The 19,051-nt window shown below is 47.9% G+C and overlaps 10 protein-coding genes and 1 non-coding gene across 11 annotated transcripts; 5 read left to right on the top strand and 6 right to left on the bottom strand.

The window, feature by feature from the left end:
- Window positions 1-1,557: 1,557 nt before the first annotated feature.
- EDB93DRAFT_1101467 (RSC complex protein) lies at window positions 1,558-3,878 on the top strand (the record flags this gene model as incomplete). Its single annotated transcript, XM_041447102.1, has 6 exons — window positions 1,558-1,790; window positions 1,889-2,120; window positions 2,171-2,355; window positions 2,407-2,509; window positions 2,560-2,688; window positions 2,736-3,878. The coding sequence occupies 6 exons, from the start codon at window positions 1,558-1,560 to the stop codon at window positions 3,876-3,878; spliced, it is 2,025 nt and encodes a 674-aa protein (XP_041310932.1).
- Window positions 3,879-4,001: 123 nt separating this feature from the next.
- EDB93DRAFT_1079730 (DHHC palmitoyltransferase-domain-containing protein) lies at window positions 4,002-5,941 on the bottom strand (the record flags this gene model as incomplete). The annotated part of the gene is made up of 9 exons (XM_041445482.1): window positions 4,002-4,531; window positions 4,717-4,894; window positions 4,946-5,045; window positions 5,101-5,186; window positions 5,239-5,387; window positions 5,434-5,450; window positions 5,499-5,620; window positions 5,673-5,748; window positions 5,796-5,941. 9 exons carry the CDS (start codon window positions 5,939-5,941, stop codon window positions 4,002-4,004), a joined length of 1,404 nt encoding a protein of 467 aa, XP_041310931.1.
- Window positions 5,942-6,048: 107 nt separating this feature from the next.
- Window positions 6,049-7,141, top strand: EDB93DRAFT_921321 (uncharacterized protein). The gene is made up of 3 exons (XM_041457952.1): window positions 6,049-6,273; window positions 6,323-6,994; window positions 7,047-7,141. The coding sequence occupies exons 1-3, from the start codon at window positions 6,081-6,083 to the stop codon at window positions 7,070-7,072; spliced, it is 891 nt and encodes a 296-aa protein (XP_041310930.1). The 5' UTR covers window positions 6,049-6,080; the 3' UTR covers window positions 7,073-7,141.
- A 62-nt stretch (window positions 7,142-7,203) lies between these two features.
- On the bottom strand, window positions 7,204-8,895 carry EDB93DRAFT_921208 (uncharacterized protein). The gene is made up of 3 exons (XM_041457951.1): window positions 8,633-8,895; window positions 8,329-8,579; window positions 7,204-8,265 (listed from the first exon to the last, which is right to left on the bottom strand). The coding sequence occupies exons 1-3, from the start codon at window positions 8,766-8,768 to the stop codon at window positions 7,210-7,212; spliced, it is 1,443 nt and encodes a 480-aa protein (XP_041310929.1). The 5' UTR covers window positions 8,769-8,895; the 3' UTR covers window positions 7,204-7,209.
- A 79-nt stretch (window positions 8,896-8,974) lies between these two features.
- EDB93DRAFT_1326309 (uncharacterized protein) lies at window positions 8,975-9,614 on the bottom strand (the record flags this gene model as incomplete). Its single annotated transcript, XM_041455058.1, has 3 exons — window positions 8,975-9,183; window positions 9,237-9,312; window positions 9,350-9,614. 3 exons carry the CDS (start codon window positions 9,612-9,614, stop codon window positions 9,081-9,083), a joined length of 444 nt encoding a protein of 147 aa, XP_041310928.1. The 3' UTR covers window positions 8,975-9,080.
- Window positions 9,604-11,288, bottom strand: EDB93DRAFT_1127414 (ribonuclease T2). The gene is made up of 11 exons (XM_041448792.1): window positions 10,889-11,288; window positions 10,815-10,835; window positions 10,710-10,761; window positions 10,646-10,661; window positions 10,534-10,594; window positions 10,396-10,485; window positions 10,313-10,344; window positions 10,216-10,264; window positions 10,015-10,161; window positions 9,860-9,962; window positions 9,604-9,812 (listed from the first exon to the last, which is right to left on the bottom strand). The coding sequence occupies exons 1-11, from the start codon at window positions 11,057-11,059 to the stop codon at window positions 9,751-9,753; spliced, it is 804 nt and encodes a 267-aa protein (XP_041310927.1). The 5' UTR covers window positions 11,060-11,288; the 3' UTR covers window positions 9,604-9,750.
- On the bottom strand, window positions 11,289-13,652 carry EDB93DRAFT_1326307 (Gar1/Naf1 RNA binding region-domain-containing protein). The gene is made up of 4 exons (XM_041455057.1): window positions 13,408-13,652; window positions 12,955-13,357; window positions 12,647-12,909; window positions 11,289-12,598 (listed from the first exon to the last, which is right to left on the bottom strand). Exons 1-4 carry the CDS (start codon window positions 13,638-13,640, stop codon window positions 11,773-11,775), a joined length of 1,725 nt encoding a protein of 574 aa, XP_041310926.1. The 5' UTR covers window positions 13,641-13,652; the 3' UTR covers window positions 11,289-11,772.
- Window positions 13,653-13,760: 108 nt separating this feature from the next.
- On the top strand, window positions 13,761-14,902 carry EDB93DRAFT_1127411 (elongation factor TS-domain-containing protein). The gene is made up of 2 exons (XM_041448791.1): window positions 13,761-13,835; window positions 13,873-14,902. The coding sequence occupies exons 1-2, from the start codon at window positions 13,779-13,781 to the stop codon at window positions 14,821-14,823; spliced, it is 1,008 nt and encodes a 335-aa protein (XP_041310925.1). The 5' UTR covers window positions 13,761-13,778; the 3' UTR covers window positions 14,824-14,902.
- A 12-nt stretch (window positions 14,903-14,914) lies between these two features.
- EDB93DRAFT_t34 lies at window positions 14,915-14,986 on the top strand. Its single transcript has one exon. It is a non-coding gene; the product is annotated as a tRNA-Cys (tRNA).
- A 70-nt stretch (window positions 14,987-15,056) lies between these two features.
- EDB93DRAFT_1221711 (Metalloenzyme, LuxS/M16 peptidase-like protein) lies at window positions 15,057-16,848 on the top strand. The gene is made up of 4 exons (XM_041451153.1): window positions 15,057-15,299; window positions 15,354-16,146; window positions 16,194-16,516; window positions 16,569-16,848. Exons 1-4 carry the CDS (start codon window positions 15,075-15,077, stop codon window positions 16,767-16,769), a joined length of 1,542 nt encoding a protein of 513 aa, XP_041310924.1. The 5' UTR covers window positions 15,057-15,074; the 3' UTR covers window positions 16,770-16,848.
- A 125-nt stretch (window positions 16,849-16,973) lies between these two features.
- EDB93DRAFT_921156 (glycoside hydrolase family 5 protein) lies at window positions 16,974-18,875 on the bottom strand. Its single transcript, XM_041457950.1, has 7 exons — window positions 18,505-18,875; window positions 18,280-18,443; window positions 18,053-18,220; window positions 17,853-17,999; window positions 17,727-17,801; window positions 17,522-17,672; window positions 16,974-17,469 (listed from the first exon to the last, which is right to left on the bottom strand). The coding sequence occupies exons 1-7, from the start codon at window positions 18,652-18,654 to the stop codon at window positions 17,053-17,055; spliced, it is 1,272 nt and encodes a 423-aa protein (XP_041310923.1). The 5' UTR covers window positions 18,655-18,875; the 3' UTR covers window positions 16,974-17,052.
- Between the last annotated feature and the right edge of the window lie 176 nt (window positions 18,876-19,051).

The following is a 19,051-nucleotide window of genomic DNA, read 5'->3' as shown; positions in this document are numbered from 1 at the left end:
GATGATAAACCCTTGTCCCGCTGATCGTGAGAGTGGGAGATTGCTCTCGCCCTTTGATCAGTATTTGTGGTACACATGTTTGCATCCGTCTCTGTTTTTTGAAGTCCGGACACATACAAGGTACTGTGGCTGGGTAGAATAAGACCAAATGGCAATCTCTGAGGGAAAGTGGTGGCTGCATGCGGCAGCCAAAGTGCAGCAGCGGTGATCTCTGGCTCTACCAGATCATTTACCTTCTGAGTTCCACTTCTCAATGGTTTTGCGTCTCATGTGAGTAGGGAATCAGATAGTAAAAATATAGTGAGTAATGCCATATTCTTTGTTTCTATTCACATCGATACAGCCATGTGTCTACCTGAGACCTCCTACAACAGTTCCCAGGGACCACTGGCAACTAGCTGGTTTTGGGGGTAAAGTTTGCTGAAGTATTCCCACAGATTTTTTTTCGGGTATACCTTTTGAAGAGATCCAGTGGGTGCGTTCGTATACGATATATGGCCTAGTCACTAAGCCTGACAGTAGGTAATGCAAACTCAATGAAAATACTGTTGTGGTCTGACATTATACTTTCCTCGTGAATTCGTGCGACCTCTTTGATTTCTTCAGGTAGATCGACGGACTATGGATTAGGCTGACCCACTGGGAAGTCTAAGGGTAATCTTGTGCGTGCGCATCCTTCATGATTTGCTTAGGCGTTAGCTATCCTGACTGGTGGAGAGGGAAATTACAACTTTGCATGCACAACCGCATTTTATAAAAAATCTAATCGGCTTGCAGCATTTATGTGCCCTGTCTTTATAACATAGCACATAAGGTGTTGTCGATGCAACATGTATTCCCTCATGACTTATCGTTCTGACCCTTCACTTTTGGGACTCATAAAGAACGTTCGATGGGCTAGGCTGCAAGATATTCATGAAGCTAGACTCCACATGCACGAGAAAATCCAAAACTCACCATGTGATCACGGTGATAGTGACGGCGACGATGAATGATCAGGCCTTAGGAGGAACGGAATTACAAACAAGCTAAAGCATGTGTTGCCAAGCGGTTTACTCATTCAAGTTGACGATGGTTTTTTCGTTGACATGTTCAAGCATCCTATTGAGTACGCGATCAGATCACATATAGGAATATCATGAAGGCGTATTGACATCAAGCGATTTTCCCAGCCGGGAATAACGACTACTCACAGACGACAATGGGAAAGACGAGAGATTCTTCGTGGGCTGGTGGAGGTGGGCTGAACAACCACGGACGTGCGGGGAAACGCAAGATGCGCGAGTTGCGAGTTGGAAGAATTAGCCACAGCTTTGCGGTTAAATATTAGTGAACATCTTTATTCACCTTGAACGTGCACACTGCACAATATCTTGCGCGGGGTCCTGTAGTAACTGATCCTTCGGCATCGCGGTTCGCAACGCCGCCAGCCAATCACGTGACTCTAAAGTCCATTTTCGTCTTCGTTGAGCGTCCGAGACCCATACAAGCTGAAGTTCGTCGTTATTTCCTTCGGTATCCGGTTTTTTGTTGGCTAGAACCGACGACCACGACTGCATGGCAATGATGAAGAGAGATATTGGACATTTGTCGAATTATGACGACGCGGACGAATCTCGAACAAAGCGACAAAAGCAAGTCGGAGCATCATCTGGCCAAGCCGCCACAGGAACCACGACAAATGGAAACATTCAGATGGATACTGGAGAAGGTAGCAGTTCTGGTGTAGCTGGGTTGAAGGAGCAGGGAACAAAGTTGTGGCAGATGTTGAAGGACGTGGTCAATAAAGAGTGAGTAACAAACCCAACTTGAGCTCAGACGCAATCACAGCCGCCTCAAGTCATTTTCCTTTCTGATCTCGCTAACATTTCTTCCATGTATCACACAGAGGTTACATATGCTCTCCAGCGTTCATGCGCTTGCCCTCAAAACGCCATTATCCTGATTATTATGTCTTCATTCAACAACCAATTTGCTTGGACGATATCAAACAGAAAATAGACGATGGCTTATACAACTCTCTCGATGATATCAGACAAGATTTCGACCTCTGCTTTTCAAACGCTAAAAAATACAATCAGAAGAACAGTCAAATCTGGCTCGACGCCAAATTCATGCTGGTGAGAGTGCCCTTTGTCCTATGTTCACACTCATGTTCACCGTTTGGCAGAAATTCGTGAATAAGGAGTATACGAAGATGACGGGAAAGAAAGTCAAGAAGAATAGCGATGGAGACGACGATGAGGACAAGCCTGCTGACGGCGGAGACAACGAGAAGAAGAGCAAACAGCCCAACTTGACTCGACTCTTGAAAGCTAGATTGCAGAAGGTTGTCGATAAAGCTGACGAAGAGACGTGAGTTAACCTTCCTTTTCGACTATAACTTGCTTTTAATCCAAGTGACAGACATCGTGTGCTCTCTAACGTTTTCATGGAGATGCCGTCGAAGAAGGACTATCCAATGTATTACACACAAATCAAACGTCCAATGTGCATAGAGACCATTTTTGTAAGTTCCGCATACTTTGACTATGGAGTGTGTGTTCACGACATCACTAGAAACACCTGAAGCGCAAGGAATATCAAACCTCTCTAGATTTTGCAAATGATGTCGAGCTTGTGTTCTCTAACGCTCTCGAGTTTAATCAAGATCACAGCCAGATCTGGGAGGATGCTGTCACTCTTCGAGTGAGTATCATATACCCCAATTAGTATTCTTATTCATACTTCAACAGGATTACTTCCGTCAACTCATGTCTGACATGCCAGAGCCGCACGCGCTACCACAGTACGCGAAGCCTCCAGCAAAGATCAAACTGAAAGTTCCGGGGACGGGGGCTGCGACTGCTGGTCCTTCTACGACTGTCGCTTCGTCAGCCAAACCACAAGAGAAAGAGGGCGCTACTGGAGGATCGCTAACGTTACGCCTTCCTGCAAGTGGCGGAAATGCCAAGAGTCCAGCTCAATCCTCGATCAATCAGCTGCCACCCGGAGCTGGAGTGCCTATTCCAACGACTAAAACTGTGCAAAGCTCGAACCCCATCGCTGCACCTGTACCCAAACCCGCCCCAACACCCCAATCGTTTGTCGCTGCAGCTCCTCCTCCTCAAGTCCCTACTCCTCTACCGACACCAGCAGTGCAAGTGACACAACCAAAAGCTGCACCATCGCCACAAGTCTCGACACAGCCATTGCAATATCAACCAACAGCAACTAAACCTCAATATTATCCCAATGCCACGTATCATCAATACACCCACCCGACTCCCGCTCCTCCGGCTCCCGCAATACCATCTCCCGCAACACGAACACAGCAAGTGCCTCAGGTTCAAACATCGCAATCGGTTTCAAGATCACCCGCACCTGTATTGGCTGGACATCGAGCGCTCAAGGGCGTTTTCTTGACAACTAAGCCTCGTGGCAGACCCTTCTGGCTTGATCATCGTGATGGAGTCAAATCATGGGCGATACGACTTGGCCAGGGCGAGAAATCGATCTCTGTTGCAGAGATCAGATTCTTTGGAGATGATGATGAAACCGGAGATGAGGAAGGCGATGGGAACGATGAACAGCTAGATGAAGAAGAGGAGGAAGAGCCCAGTCCCAGGAAGCGTGGTCGTGGTCGTCCGCCCAAGAATCTGAAAGCAAAAGCAAAGGCGTCTGCACTAGCAAAGAAAGCTGAACACAAGAAAGCCCAGAATGCGCATACGCCTCAACAGGAGAGCATATTGATCAACCTGAATGGTACTCCTATGAACGAAAGCCTCGAGGATGGCGTGTGGAATATAGACCTTCAAGCTGGTTCAAATGTCTTGGAAGTTGGGGAGAAGAACGGATATGTGTGGAAAGTATACTTGGAGAGAGTTTCCGTCATATAGCCATTGTACCACTTTAGATTCCAGTCCTTTTCTACCTGTATCCTCTCTATTAATTGCGCTTGTAATACAGTACGCAGTCCGTTTCCAAAGAGTTTCCAGTGATCAACAAGAGTCCAATACTAATCATTGTAATGCAAGAGAAACCTCATCATCCGAGATTGTGTTGACCTCCCCAGATGGCTCATCGATATCCTGCTCGAACCCATCCATCTCAAAATCATGGTCACTCTCTGGAGTGTGCTCAGGTTCATACACCTGGTATCGGCCAGCCTCATTAATCCGGTCCTGCACGTATTCTTGCAACATCTGCTCCCGATTTAGAGGGCGCACCTCGTACCCCTCCGAGCCCCGACGCACCCTGACAGCTCCAGAGTGCCCCTCTTCTGAGTAATCTGTATCACTGCCAGGAGAATACGGTCGTCCAGGATGGGCGTCAACTCCAGGATCCTCGTAATCTAGATGATAGGGTGGTAAAACAGAGACAGGATCTTGCGTAGATTTGTGCCGGTTACCATTAACACCACGTAGTTGACTATTTGATGGAAGCAGATTTGGATTAACATCCCCATTTTCGTATGTCCATGGACTGTCAGGAAGCTTGAAGGGTTGCTGGTCAGCCAAAGCCGGGTCTCGAGGAGGCCAGTTATGATGTTCTATATCAACAGATCAGTTAGTGAGGCGCCACATCAAACATGATGACGCAGCTGCAATAAGCGTACTGACACGACAGAACGAGGACATAAGAGGACAATGACAGCTACCAGATGTAGCAGTCACCGTTCCAAATCGTCCACTCTCCTTCGGCGACTCTGTGCTGCAGCCTGTTCATTCCACTTACCATCAGCAACTGAAAGCTGGTATTTAAGACCAGTTCCAGGAGGGACGGTTGGACAACACCACAAAAGTGGATTGTTGCCGAGAATTGAGGCAATGTTGCGCCTCCCGCCGAGGTTCTGCGTTAGCATCAGTAAATCGTTTGTCGACATGAATGAGATACTTGCATATGGGAACTTGACCTGTAGGTGACACAGTTAATTCGCTATAGCTTACTTTGAGGAAAGGTTCACCTCTTCAATTTTGCCATGTCTTCGTAACATTGCAGCTTTATCTTTCTCCCAGCCTTCAATAGTTGTGGTATTGCCCAACAGACTGTTGAAATGGTAAATGCTGTGTAGTCACAGTGAGCACACTATAACTCTGCATGTAAAGCAGTACACAATACCTGAAGGCTCCAACTACAAGGATCACGGGGACGACGAAAACGTAGTTTAATATGACAAAGATAAGTTCGGCACCCGTTGGCTGGTCCTGAGTTGCTTTGTGTTTAGGAACAGCTTCAATATTCCGTGAAACAGCTCACATAGTACCGTCTCCCAGATACGGCCATCACTCGGTATGAGACCATAGCGAGGTGATACGAGCAAGTGACGTCCACGTAAAATAGAAAACGAATAAAGTGTCCATAATTGAAATGGCCGATGCAGTTATTCGTCCAAGGACAATGGTGGTCTGTGACAGTCAGAATGAGAAGAAAAAGATGCCTGAAAATGCTTACCCATTCTCAGCACACATCTATTGAGCAGTCAGCACCATAGTAATTTGTCGACAGCTTCTACTCACCTGTTGCATTGTCTGCAATGATGTGACCTTGGAGGCTTGAACTTCTGGCAGGTACGGCAAAAGCGAGGGGAACCTGTCAGTCTTTTAACCTCGTACCCTTCGCTTGATTGCGTGTCTGGTTTCTGGAGGATGGTGACATCAATCAGAATGACTGCGGCTGAGCTTTGGACGTACCCAACCATCCGGAACCTCCCCAGGATCAGTAATTATGCATAGGTAGTAGTTCCATAGTAACGATATAGCAAAAACACTATTGGAGCGTAAATTTCAAAGCATATCCGGACTGATGAAGCTCACTTGAATGGCAAGAGAAGAGTTATGAGCTCTACGGACAGCTCACGTCCATACCATGGCCATATGATGTAGACCTGGCAGGTTAAGACAGGGAAAAGAATAAGAAATAGCACGGAACCGATGGCAATGCGCCCCAAGATGGGGTGCATATCTTGGTGTGAGGTTGAACGAAATCCTGGTAAGACGAAGTGGGCGTGGGTTATTCGAAGCGAAGTCACGGTCAGGGTTTTCAATCCGAGAAAGGAAAATGACCATGTAGTGCAGTTTCACTGCTTTCACTCTTTCATCATGCAGCACTCCAGGGCTCTTGCTCGGCTGTACAATCCAGGACGCTGCTACAAGCAGGGAGCCCGGTTATACTCCACAAACAGTCCATTTGCATCTTTTATTTCAGATGTAAATATCCCAGAGTCAGTAACAGCTTCGGTAGAAGCATCGCGGAGTGCCCCGAGACTTAGTTCATTGGGAGACATAGAAATTCGTGCGTAACCTTACTCTATCCGTGATATGACCTCAAACAGTGATCTTAGCTTCTATCGCTCCATCATCTATCAGTTCTCTGTTTGCTGCACGTGCTGCTCAGAGGCAGAAGAGGCAGCTTGCTGAAGCTGCGCCCAAAAAGATTGAAGCTAAAGTTGTAAACACACCGAGGCCAACCTCGTTACTATCTAGAAGGTCTCAAATACAGCAGAAAGAGGAAGAGAGACGTCCCAATGATGGACCTTCGAACCCGCGGACTGACGCTCACCCTCGTTCGAGACGACCCTTTCCTACGGAGACTAGGTCAGCACCATCAGAAATGCGCACAGACCGGCGGAGGGAAATTCCAAGGGCTGCAAGACCAAGCCGTGTCTTTAAGCCCGTCAAGGATCTTAATGAAGCCGACACACCAGCTCCGCGACCATTGCATGTCAGCTTCAACAACACCAACTTGTCGGAGCTGTTCAGTTCACCGGCTCTCGTTCCCTATGTCGCTCAGCCATCAATTGCCCAGTCACGCATTGACTCCCGGGTGCAACTTTTGAAAGAACGCGCCGGCGATTACTCGCGTTATCTTCCAGGGGATATTGATCCTACAGCACAGACGCCAGGGTCAGCAGATTACGCGAAGTTAATTTTGGGTCGTAGGAGAGAAGTTGGATTAAGGCCAAAGCGCGCCGCTGTGGAACTCATGCATCAAGCAGGACTCAGTTCTACGTCAGGTACGCAAGACTTTACTATGTTCAAGGCAAAAACTTAACCAGAACTTGGCAGTCTCTGCGGTTCCATCGCGACTTTGATTAGCTTCGTTCATACTGAAATTTGTTCCATCGAAGCGAAGAAAAACATGACCACTACTAAATACATGCCCGGGGACAAAATTAGCCATAAGTTACACCAGAAAACAGTCAAAGTATATATATAAGTGCATGAAGGATCAAAAAAGCGCAGTACCATTCATCTCGGGCAGTTCTTCCGCAGTAATGACAGACTCTGCCAGTGACATGCGACCCGCTGTATATATTTGATACTGGAATTGGGGAGGGATTATCCATTCAGGAAGTTCAAAGTCTCTAAGCTCCTCAATCTCTTGTGGTACTTTTGCACCAAACGCAGTAACATGCCTATGCGTTTTACGAGCTGTTGGCGTGGATGAGGCCCGGATAGCAGCCTGCATGAGAACGCATGGTTCTGGTTTGGGGGCTAGGGCGTGGTGCGAAGGTCGTGGTGCATGATGCTCTGGAGTAGAATACGGAGAGTAAGCCTCATCCAGGTGTGACGGTCTTGTGCGTTTGCGCGGTCGGTCGGATTCGATGGACTCTGTATCAGAAGAGGCTCTAGATATTGGTTTCGCTGGAGACGCTCTGGATACCGATTTGGACTTGGATAACGAAGAAGATAATAAATAAGCTGTGGGCTTGGGTGCTGGGGTGCTAGATACTGATGGAGAAAAGCTTGACTGTTTTGGCATCTTGATTTTCAAGACAAGTGAGGTGTTGGCTTTGGTAGGCGAAACAGCGGCGGAAGCTTGTGCATTAACAATCGTCTCATCTTGCGGACGGGTGTCGGAGGGAGTAAGGATATTGACGCTACTTTGCCTGCTCGCTTTCTTCTGGTCAAAATAGCTCTTCTTGTCTGACGGTAACAGGGTGCGATACCGATCCTCCAGGATGGAAGCTACCTCAAGCATCTCCTGTCGTCGCCTCTCCCCTTCATCACACACGACTGAGCCGTCAGCGTGAATTGTCGAAAGGCTCGAGTCTTGGCCGTCTTTGACCTGAACTACACCAGACGGTAGGGGGAAAGATGTTGCAGGTAATCCAAGGAATGCACTTCCGTCCATCGCTCTCAGCTGTTCTATCCTCTCCTTGAGCTTGTACTGCTCATGCTTCAGCTTCTCCTTTTCACGGAGGCGCTGACGCTTTTCAAACGTCTCGTACTTTCGATGGCGCTTTTCATATATAGCATCAGAGGTATCTGCCGACTCAGGGAGCTAGATAGAGATCATTTCTAGTATGAGCTTATGCCAAAGTTCAAAACTTGCGTTTCAACGCACCTCTGCAGAAATTCTCGGCCTGAATCTACCCCCGACGCTGGCATCCTCTGACAAAGTAGTGAATTCAGGTGTTTGAATGATTTGTTGTTCCCGATAAGCTTGAATAACATCTGGTCTATCGAAATAGCGTTGATTTGCATGACTATTGAGTCCGAAGTCAGCCGAGGACGAGGGTTGAGGTTGGGGTACGAGGGCAGAATTTGTGGTCAACAAGAACTGCGTATTTGCGGGAATGAGCGGTTCATTTTCAACTACCAAAAGAATGTCAGTATATGAACTAGGTAGAGCAAGAATCGCAACGAACATCTTCGTCTCTGCGCGTCCAATATCATGAGGTCAACATCACAGCTTCCTATTCCAGGACCGCCACGACGTGAACGGGAGGGAAGAACGCGTTTCTGTCGAGACTTTAGGCCTGTAAATTCGGATGAATCTGCCATAGGAAGTCTTAGCTCCTAGCTGTATTGCAGCAGTCGCCAGCTCGAGAGTAGTTGTAGCAGTGTACTCAGGCTAGGTTATCGCTAGTCTAAGACTTCTAGACTTCTGCCTGTACCAAATGTTGTAGGTCTCCAACTCTTAGAGTTTATGAGAGAGGTCCGTAAAGCGATCGAGAAGAAACGGACATGTACTGACATGAACCGGGAACTTGAGAAACAAAACTTTCTTTCGTTGACCGCCGTATACAAGTGCCATCAATTTTACAGTCCACACTTTATGTTTTTATGCAAAAAATCTTCTTCAGCCTATCTAGACTATGTGTCTCGAGTATTTTCTCGGAATCTCCAGCCATCCTCTGTTAGTGCTGCAACGGCAGCGTCGGCCTTGTCTTTGGGTACCAGAACATAATCGGTATTCCTATGAAGGGATAAGCATCACACAAGTGGATCATATCTGCTACGAGCGCTAACCATGTCGAAACTGTGAACACTGGGACATTAGCATCTCTCAGCGGCGTCGTGAAATTACAAATTACGCCAGTCAACCCTGTTAGCAAGCGAAGATTAGATCGTCTTCTCGTCACCAACAAATGTAGTGAAGACACCAAATTTCATGGGCCCTGCTATCTTGATGCATTTCCATTCGCCATCGTCGTCGACAGATTCACCAACAACAGAAATCTCTTCGCCTGTTCTGGTGATGGAGAAGACCCCTGGAGTGTGTTGAGCAGCATTCAGCCCACTCGCAATTGCAGCTGGAACGCCTGCATCTACTGGGAACTGCTTAACGAAGAAAGTCTGAGCTAGTAGCTCAAGTTCCAGACTTGGGTGATTGAAGGGTGGAGGCATGTTATGACTAGATAATCTATCACCGACAATAGTACTGACAGAATGAAAGTTCGAAGGATCAAGAAGCCATGTACAATTATAGACTTTGCTTGCTACAGCAGAGCGTACTTAGTATTCTCTATTTTGCCCGTCGGTATTATCCTTCTTTGGGAAGGTACTGGATACCACTCGAGGGGCAAGAAGAATACTTAGGATTGTCTGGAAGCATGTTAACGCCAACTCTGCCACTGATATATGCAACGCACTTATTGGGACGAACTCGCCATCAATGACAGAGCCCTTGAGATTAAAGTACCAGCTGATTGATTCGAGTTTCCCAGATCGAGAGCAGCTCAAAGCTGGAGTGTACTGTAAAATAAACGTCACGATAACGTGTTTTTAATAAAACTATGAAACTTACTCCTCCAGAGGCATTTGTGAGAGCCGACAACAAAGACGAAAGCGAGTAAGTCTCGTCATATGACGGAGTGATGCCTGCCTGAGCAAGCCAATCATACGTGGGGAGGGTCTGGAAGACCTTCACCACAGTCTCAAAGAATGCCACGGCCTTGCATAATAATAGCGCTCAGGGCGAATGCTTCCATAGACAACGCCTACTTACCTCGGCACCCGTAGGGCTGTTGCTGGGAAGGCAGTTGACATCCAGTGTGCTAAAAAAAAAGGTTATTTACGTAAAACGAAAATTCTGAAGTCTGTACCTATAGCATGTGCCGTGTGTGGCCCACTCGTGCTATAATGCTCGACAATAAGAAACAAAACGGAAGCTCCGAGTCTCACGTACCTCCCAGAATTCCTCATTACTCCCATGATCGTTGAGCCAATACTGTTGCATGAATTCCAATGTAGACGATGCACCCTGGGATTCGAGTAGCTGTGGGAAGTCAGCGAGAGTGTCTTGACATCGAAGAGACCAGCTGACATCACCGATATCCGTGTAATCACGAGAGGGATCGCAGTGCTCAATGTAAGAGCCGTCGCAGCTACGATGTATTCAAATTATCTGCCCTAGTAGTCCAGCTACTGAGACTTACTTATCGGGCCACAGACCTAAATTTCTTATGTTAGAACGAAGTCAGAACGCCATTAATTACACACCATGAATGGTCCAACTGTCCTGGGGACTACCAGCGACATTTGTGTCCCAAACCTGGAAGAAGTTATTTCTGGCTCCACGTATTGAACAAGGCAAACCGAACGAACTTGTGTCTGCATGATCAGGCCCTGGAACCTGTTAGGGCAACTTATCATCGACTGATACTAAGACAGGGACGTACTCCAGGAGTCTCAAAACAGCAGGTATTGGCGGCGGGGGGCGTGTTAGCATCTTGGCACGACGTGGGACCAGAAGTCCCGCAGCCTGAGCCACTAGAGCTCTGGAAGAAGCCTGTCGGGTTAATGTAGGAAGTCCCGAGTAAGGACGACAGGACTAGTGATGAGATCGACATTTTAGACAAGGATGTAGAGAAGTGCAGCTGCCCGTATATTTATATGCCATGAAGGAAAGCTCCGGGAGCAAGTTGAACGTTGACCGGTGTCACTAGGCCTGTACAATCACAATACTGCCAATGAATGGAAGCTCCGGGAGCTAGATTAACCTTGACCGGTGCCAGGACTGTCATGTTTTCACGTCTGGGATGTTTATAAACGAAGCCGCTTAAGCGGATTGTGAGCTTCCCAGTGTTTAACTTTGACCCACGAATCACCTCCCACACGTGTGCTTCTCTTCTGAAGTTGAAGCACACGTGCGAGTTCGCCCTAGTCAAAAGGACTTGATTTGAAGATCGTCTCCGTTCTTTTTCGTTATGTCCATCCCAATTTACATGTAGCCCTCTCATTTTTTTTTTCGCAAGTTTGTCAGTGCCAGGCCTGTCAGGCACTGAAGGGCATGTGGGACCTAACTGGAATATTCCAAGCGTTGTGTGGCGCATCTTGAGATCCCAAATATTGTTGTATTGCAAGCTAGAAGGAAGTACGCACAAAGTATGCACATAGCTTAGGCCAAAGATGGACAAGCTCGACAGGCGATTTGCGTTATTCGCTGCCGGCACGATAGTGCTTTATATTAGGACGACCCAAGCAGGGCTCAGAGGTATGATTTCAGTGAAAATATATGCAATTGAACGTGCCGAACAGGAATTCCAGGATGAACTCGAACCTACTAGATCGGGGTGTATGCATCGCTCTCCGCGTTGTCGCACTCCCGTCCATGCACCAACCACTGATTCGTCCAGGGTTGAGCAGGCTGTTGTACATGATAAGAGTTGACCCGAGCTTCTTGGTTCCCAAACCATGCAGAAGGACCATTAAATCCAAATGCGGACGCAAATCGGGGATTGATGTGCGGCTGTACGGATTGTGGCTGCTGCTGTTGTTGTCCAAACGGATGACCTTGAAAGCCGCCTGGCTGATAACTCCACGTTGGTGAAGGCGAGAAAGGCTGTGAAGGATAGCTGGGGATTCCAGCTGGTTGATTTGTTCCGCGCTCTATCTCGTCAGATGTGGGCAATAGAGGGATCGAGCGGCTTGCATTGTACGGTTCCATTGAAGGAGCCGTAGGGTTTTGTTGAGACCATCTAGATTCTCCCCATGAACGTCGTCCCCGATCTGGCCGCCCACGCCCACGACCCCTTCCACCATCACGAGCCCCTCCACCTCTATCGTGACCCCTACTACGCCCCCGCCCTCGTCCTCTGCTGTCTGTGAAGTCTCTTTCGGTTTCCCTACCAGACAGACGAGTCTCAATGGAGGGCCCGTTGAATTCTTCTTCATACTTCATAATGTCCACTTTGACCTCGTTAGCATACGGGTCGTCGTATGGAATAGGCGCTGGGCGCGACGGCCCGGCAACCCGGTACCCGTCATCATATGGACCATGGGCGTCGTATGGGTTTGCCCCGTAGATGATTTCATCAGTATCACAATTGTAGTGAGACTGCGACGGCGCAGGTGTTGTTCGTCGAGATGATGATACAGACATGCTACGTCTGCCCGGAATGAATGAGAATGAGAATATTTTGAGCGCATACACGTACTTTTTCTTCCGTGCCTGCTTGAACGCGGCTTCTTGTTCGTCGTCCGAGAACTCCATTTCATCTTCACCGGTTTCCTCGTCATGAATGTTACTTGCGTCGCTGCCGCGAAGCTTTTTAAGGTATTCCATAAAAACAAAATTACTTCGTTGCGGTACATGGTAAACTTCGCGAGCGACACGAATCTTCTCAGGATCCAGTGGGTAGCTCTGGTTGAATTTTATTTGATATAAGGGTTGGGAAGTGGGCCCGAACGTTTCATACACCTGCATAAGGTCAGAAGAGATATCCTAAGAATACGAAATACGCACATGTCCGAGAACTTGTCGATCATCGAATACAAGTAATGTCTCAACATCTAGTGCCTTTTCAGACGCAGCCCTGGAGGATTCAGCAGGAAGGCCTTTCACGATTACTACGTTTCCAATAATGTTCATCACCTCGCCAACTCGTTCCAATACTTCTTCGGGTCCGACTTCTGATATAGAAGGGACAACGATATCTGTCTCGACAATCTCATTTTTGGTCTGTACATATGATGCAACAGGTGTAGCGCCTGACTCCTCGTCATCGTCGTCCACATCAATCTGTGGTTTTCGAGGGTTCAGCACATTTTTATCTCCTGCTTTATTAGCAGTTTCATCCTCGTCTACCTCGGAATCAGAATCCGAAGAATCAGAGTCTGAGCTTGAGTCTGACTCTGGTGATCCTGACCTAGTAATAGTCTCAAGATATCAGTTAATCGATGGTGTTAAGAGACTCACAAAATAGGCGTAGGATTGGCAGATTCCTCCTCTGGAACCATCAAATCAGCTTCAACCTCGTCCTCACTGTCAATCTCGCTGGACGAGCTTGCGATGGAATCATCGCTTGAGTCTGTGGACTTGTGGACATCCTTCCAGACATCTTCTTTTGGCGGAGGGATAACTCCGACAATTTCTTGAATAAGGAGTATATCCTGAGGGATCGAGTGGGGGACTTTGAACTGAAAATCCATGACGGATGACAGGAAAACGGATCTATAGCAAAGCGGCATGTCCCAAAACTAGAAATTTGGGCATCACGTGAGCGTTCCTAGTCGCGCGTCGCACAAAATTTTGCATAGAATCCTTCTTTCGATTGATATCCTTTTACGATGATAGCCCAATTTCTTCGCTCATCGAAACCGTTTCATGCGTCGAGGCTCTCGCGCGTTGGCCAGTCGTGCTATTCTACGGACTCCATCCAAGCCTTCCTTGCAGCATGTCGCGCAGCTGCGCAAACTGACGGAGGTCTCGATTTCAAAAGCACGAGAAGCCCTCAGTCAAACTAATAACGACATACAACAAGCCCTCGAATGGGTGAAAAATGATCTCGCAGCGTCGGGCTTAAAAAAGGCCGCGAACGTCCAGTCTCGGGAGACTCGGGAAGGGCTCATTAGTGTTTGCATACTCTCTGGAGGCAGCAGGGGGAAAACAGCCTTGGGGGGCGGCAGTATACGGGCGGCCATGGTTGAATTGAACTGTGAAACAGATTTTGTTGGAAGAAATGTCTTATTCGGTCAATTAGCGGCAGATATAGCTCATACCGCCGCATTTATCACGGAACCAACTGACTCTTCGACTATCATCAGATCTTGTTCTCTGGACGTTCTGAACGATGCCCCACTATTATCTCGAAACAACCCCTCGTCTCATTCGCCATCTACAGTGTCAAGCTCTATTAGAGACCTCATTGCCAAAGTGGGCGAGAAGGTTTCACTGAAGAGAGCTGTGACGGTCGTGCAAAACTCGTATTTGGGACAGTCTCCCAATCTTGGTCTGCGTATCGCGTCCTATCTGCACGGATCTGTGGGCTCCGCTCCTCAGGGTCGCATCGGGTCTTTGGCTGTGCTTGCTCTTCAATCTCCAGAGCTTGCACGCCGCCTTGAGAGCGAGACTTTCATCAAAGATCTAGAACGACTTGAACGTGCACTTGCACGGCAAATCACTGGCTTTGACACTCGCTCGATCAAGGATGGTGATGAGACGGCACTGTACAACCAACCATTCATGATGCTTGGAGGGGAGAGTGCAAATGTGCCAGTACGGTTGGCCATAGAGAACTGGAGTAAACAACAAGGTCTTGTTCAGGATGGTGAAGAGGGGGGTATTGAGGTCCTGGAGTTTGCCAAATGGAGTGTAGGCGATGTCATTGAATAGATTCATTATCATACTAGCAATATATTGGAGACTACAGATCACTTGAGAGTGATTTTGTATTTGCTCAATTATGTTTTGGACCATATCACAGGACTCCATAGCTCAGTGGTAGAGCATACGATTGCAGATCGTGCGGTCCCGTGTTCGAACCACGGTGGGGTCTGCTTTTTGCACGTGATGCGTAATTATACATACCCTCTAATAATAATATATATTCGTTCGGAGTTTCTCAACCTTTGACTTTACTCATCATGCGGAGGGCAACAACGTCGCTCGTCCGTCGCAGCAGGCGGCAATTTTCCCAGACAGTACAACCTCCATTGCAAATCACAACTCTGCCTAACAAGATCAGAGTTGCTACGGAGTCGACTCCCGGTCATTTTTCATCCGTTGGACTCTACGTAGATGCGGGATCCAGGTATGAAGACTCATCGACCTCGGGCGTTAGTCATTTCCTGGATAGAATGGCCTTCAAGGTGCGTAGCTTCAGGCAGTATTTGTGCCAGTGTTTATAGTTCTCTATTACTCAGACTACCAGTTCTCGTACAACGGAAGATATGGCGACCGCAATGGACAAGCTAGGTGGCCAAATCATGTGCTCTTCGTCACGCGAATCCATCATGTATCAATCGTCCAACTTCGACCAAGCTACCCCTCTCGCGCTTTCGCTCATATCAGACACCATCTTGAATTCCGCATTTCTACCGGATGAACTCGACGCCCAAAGAGATGCCGCTCGTTACGAAATCCGAGAAATTAGTCAGAAACCTGAGATGATTCTACCAGAGGTCTTGCATGAGGTTGCATACGGTAGAAAAACGCTTGGGAATCCTCTCTTGTGCCCAGAAGAGCGAATAGACGCAATTACGGGAGACCTACTTCGGGACTGCATTACAAACTGGTACCGCCCAGAAAGGATGGTGATTGCTGGTGCTGGGATGCATCATGAGCGACTAGTGGAGTTGGCCGATAAATATTTCTCATCCCTCAAATCTGCGCCAACACCATCAGTTTCGTCACTTCAGCCGTCAGCTACTCAAAATCTACCACCCCACTTACTCCCGTCGTCCTCGCCCTCGCTCTACAAGTCACTAACTCGTGCAGCATCAACTTACTTATACCCTACGTCCCTTTCTACCGAACCACCGCTTCCTCCACTGAACCCTCAATCTAATTATGTCGGTGGCATCCATCACATCCCGAGTACCACAGAGTTCGATCAACTCTACCTAGCCTTTGAGGGTGTAGGTATTCATGATGATGATATATACACCCTTGCCACTATGCAAGTCCTCCTTGGAGGTGGCGGAAGTTTCTCAGCCGGTGAGTAATTATTTCCTGCGCCACACGCTTTATTTAACTTCTTGCAGGTGGTCCTGGCAAGGGCATGTACTCCCGACTTTACACACACATCCTGAATCACTACACCCAAATTGACCACTGTGCTTCCTTCCATCACATTTACACGGATTCCTCGCTCTTTGGCGTTTTTGCTTCATTCGTCCCCAATGCTCCTGGCCAGAGAGGCAACACCCCTGCACAGATGCTGCCCCACCTAGCTAATCAGCTTAGCCTGCTTATACACCAATCTGTTCCCAAAGTTGAACTTGAGCGTGCCAAGAATCAGCTCAAATCGAGCCTGATGATGGCTCTCGAGAGTCGGGCGGTGGAGGTGGAGGATCTTGGACGACAGGTGCGACAAACATCTATTCTAAATATACCCGCATACTCATGTGCTAATACAGTTGCTTGTCCACGGTCGGAAGATTCCTGTGACTGACATGACTGCAGCCATAGACAAGGTGACTCCTGACTGCGTGCGCCGCGTCGCTACTAGACTATTCGCACCTTCGTCCGGAAACAAGGCCACGATTTTGACGATGGGGCGTGGTGATCTAGGAGATTGGAAGGCGACGCTTAAAAAATATGGTGTCGCAGGAGCATGAAGGTTTGAACGCTTAGATCATTGAACTTTCGGTACTTCATTTTAGCCAACGGTCATTGCAATAAACTATTTTCATCGTACGAGATGTGCCTTGACGAAGCATTTTCAAGCAGAGCAGTGTCTATAAGCGATCCTATCCGTGGCACAATCAAAGCGTTCGATCGTGATCACAACTTAAGCAGCAGTCTAATCGACGCTCGGTATCGTACTGACTTCATGGCTTACATATACATATGATGATTGAGCAAACACGCCAAGTAATAACAAAAAGTGAGTAAGTGCGTCTACCCGCAAATAGTGGGGTATTCGAGATCAGTAGGGGACCAGGGTATCCAGCCGTTTTGCAATCCAGCCAGGTATGACCACTCGTCTGCACTCTCTGTCTTCCACGTCCACATCAACCACCCGTTCGATCTCTCGTAGGAAATAACTTGTGCTTCCCAAAACTGACGAAGGAAAGTCTTATAACTCGAGCTGAAAGTAGATGCGCTCCCGGTAAGTCCGGTGCAACTTCCAACGTAAGTGGAACCAGGATAGGAACCGTCGTAACGGGCCCCATTGCCCCTGCCATTGAGGTAGGTGGCGCAGTCAGTAATAGCAGGTGACCATTCACCGACCATAAGCCAAAGGTCGAAATCAGAAAGAGTGGATTGAGTGTCACACGCAGTATCGATATGGCTCTGCCAAGACATTTGGACATCCTGCGAACAGAAGGATAAGACTTGGAAAGGGCTGCCCATCTTTGGGACATACCGCGTTGGAAAACACCTGGTAGATGTGCGTATCCATCGCCACGCCCTGGAAGTCGGGCGCGGTCTCGAATCCGTCCCAATAACTCAAAGGCTGGAAAGCATCGTGAAGTAGAACAACGGTATTGCTCTGCGTCGATGTGCCGTACGGATACCTGCATAATGCATCAACACCCTTATACAAGCAGACGATAAATGATTATTTCTACCTGATGTTTCCATAAGAATCATAGTAATATTGTCTCAAAGGTGTTAGCATAGATGATCCATAGTATCCAGCTGGCCTAAAAAAGCACATTACATTCGTTCAAGAACGCTCTCTTAGTTACACTCACTCGTTCAAAGGCGCGATGATGGGAACAACATTGGCCTGATCAGCAAACATGGAAGCAATCTCTTTGATGATCGCGTCGGTCCGGGCAATATTCGTTTGGTTTGACTGCCATGTAGGGTATGACATTCTCTGTCCAGAATTGTCGTATCTACAGTTTTGCGTGAGCTGTTAGGAGACACCAGGAAACAATATAGTACGCACCCGTTTTGGCTTCCTGGAGCCCCATGAAGATCGATGATCAACTTGAGTCCATATTGGCTAGCCCATTGTACAGCGTTCTGAAGGTAAGGCAGCTGGCCTTGTATGTATGGCTCACCAGAGCCAACTTCAAAAGCCCAGTACCCGATGGGCAATCTCACGTGGTTCAATCTGCAGCATGCCGACACGAGTCAATCGCGGTGTGTACACTTGCAAGGCCAAGCACGTACCCGGCAGCAGCGATATTTGCAAAATCATCTTGCGTAATCCAGGTGTTCCAGTGGTTCTGTAGTATGTTTGTTGCAGTGGCACGGTCATAGTATTGTCCAAATGTCCATTCATCGACAATGTTGGGATTTCCTGTGTTGTCGAATACACTGGGGGTGATCCATGGCTAGTCCAAGCATGATGATCAGTGAAGACTCTCGACTGTCGAGCGCCGGCGTTGCACATACCTCGAGTACGAGCCAACCTCCAAGGTTGACACCTCGCACCTTCTGAGAATCGTAAGGGAAGCCAGGAGAAAATTGAGAAGACACTGGGTAAAATAGAGATAGCCCGACGAGGGCCAAAAATGCAGAGAGCATCGGAAAATTAGTAGACATTTCATCTATCGAACCAGGCCCAGCCGAATTTATTGGGGCTTTAAGGTTGCTCTATCGACCCGGACATTATTTAATAGAGTTGGCAAGAACCAAAGAAGGCTGCCAATTTGCGAAAACTGCGCTCACTGCTCCTCCACACGTGTTAAGCACCATGCTAGTAGGAGCATTTTGGGCGCAGGCTGAGGATCCACTGCAGCCGCCGTTCTTGTAATGCAAATTTGGATCCCCAGTTCAGAGCACGGGATACAGAACGCCTAGACATATCAGACATAAACTAGAAGCAGAGTAATGTGATCGAATAGAGAATGCGTTCACAGAATGGCACGGGAATTGCGCTTCATGCGAGGATCATCATGCTATACGGGCCAAATCGTCCCAGGAATAAGAATGCAGTTGC

Source organism: Suillus bovinus, assembly GCF_016758785.1.
Source record: "Suillus bovinus strain UH-Sbo-P2 chromosome Unknown EDB93scaffold_9, whole genome shotgun sequence".
NCBI classification, from domain to species: domain Eukaryota; kingdom Fungi; phylum Basidiomycota; class Agaricomycetes; order Boletales; family Suillaceae; genus Suillus; species Suillus bovinus.
This window is presented reverse-complemented; position numbering and strand designations above follow the sequence as displayed.

Bases quoted from the DNA above. Each gene is read 5' to 3' on its own strand.
- EDB93DRAFT_921156 (XM_041457950.1), bottom strand. From the start codon at position 18,654: ATGTCTACTAATTTTCCGATGCTCTCTGCATTTTTGGCCCTCGTCGGG. The intron at 18,221-18,279 runs GTACGTGCTTGG...GGCATGCTGCAG, and splicing joins GCAAATATCGCTGCTGCCGG to ATTGAACCACGTGAGATTGC. The intron at 17,470-17,521 runs GTATGTCCCAAA...TTCTGTTCGCAG, and splicing joins ACCAGGTGTTTTCCAACGCG to GATGTCCAAATGTCTTGGCA.
- EDB93DRAFT_921208 (XM_041457951.1), bottom strand. From the start codon at position 8,768: ATGGCAGATTCATCCGAATTTACAGGCCTAAAGTCTCGACAGAAACGC. The intron at 8,580-8,632 runs GTTCGTTGCGAT...TTCTTTTGGTAG, and splicing joins GGACGCGCAGAGACGAAGAT to TTGAAAATGAACCGCTCATT. The intron at 8,266-8,328 runs GTGCGTTGAAAC...ATCTCTATCTAG, and splicing joins GGCCGAGAATTTCTGCAGAG to CTCCCTGAGTCGGCAGATAC.
- EDB93DRAFT_1221711 (XM_041451153.1), top strand. From the start codon at position 15,075: ATGCGGAGGGCAACAACGTCGCTCGTCCGTCGCAGCAGGCGGCAATTT. The intron at 15,300-15,353 runs GTGCGTAGCTTC...TCTATTACTCAG, and splicing joins TGGATAGAATGGCCTTCAAG to ACTACCAGTTCTCGTACAAC. The intron at 16,147-16,193 runs GTGAGTAATTAT...AACTTCTTGCAG, and splicing joins TGGCGGAAGTTTCTCAGCCG to GTGGTCCTGGCAAGGGCATG.
- EDB93DRAFT_1127414 (XM_041448792.1), bottom strand. From the start codon at position 11,059: ATGTCGATCTCATCACTAGTCCTGTCGTCCTTACTCGGGACTTCCTAC. The intron at 10,762-10,814 runs GTTCGTTCGGTT...AACTTCTTCCAG, and splicing joins GCCTGATCATGCAGACACAA to GTTTGGGACACAAATGTCGC. The intron at 9,963-10,014 runs GTAAGTTTCATA...TTTATTTTACAG, and splicing joins TCACAAATGCCTCTGGAGGA to TACACTCCAGCTTTGAGCTG.
- EDB93DRAFT_1127411 (XM_041448791.1), top strand. From the start codon at position 13,779: ATGATAGCCCAATTTCTTCGCTCATCGAAACCGTTTCATGCGTCGAGG. The intron at 13,836-13,872 runs GTTGGCCAGTCG...ACTCCATCCAAG, and splicing joins ATGCGTCGAGGCTCTCGCGC to CCTTCCTTGCAGCATGTCGC.
- EDB93DRAFT_921321 (XM_041457952.1), top strand. From the start codon at position 6,081: ATGCAGCACTCCAGGGCTCTTGCTCGGCTGTACAATCCAGGACGCTGC. The intron at 6,274-6,322 runs GTGCGTAACCTT...CAGTGATCTTAG, and splicing joins ATTGGGAGACATAGAAATTC to CTTCTATCGCTCCATCATCT. The intron at 6,995-7,046 runs GTACGCAAGACT...AGAACTTGGCAG, and splicing joins AGGACTCAGTTCTACGTCAG to TCTCTGCGGTTCCATCGCGA.
- EDB93DRAFT_1326307 (XM_041455057.1), bottom strand. From the start codon at position 13,640: ATGGATTTTCAGTTCAAAGTCCCCCACTCGATCCCTCAGGATATACTC. The intron at 13,358-13,407 runs GTGAGTCTCTTA...GACTATTACTAG, and splicing joins GCCAATCCTACGCCTATTTT to GTCAGGATCACCAGAGTCAG. The intron at 12,910-12,954 runs GTGCGTATTTCG...GACCTTATGCAG, and splicing joins ATCGACAAGTTCTCGGACAT to GTGTATGAAACGTTCGGGCC.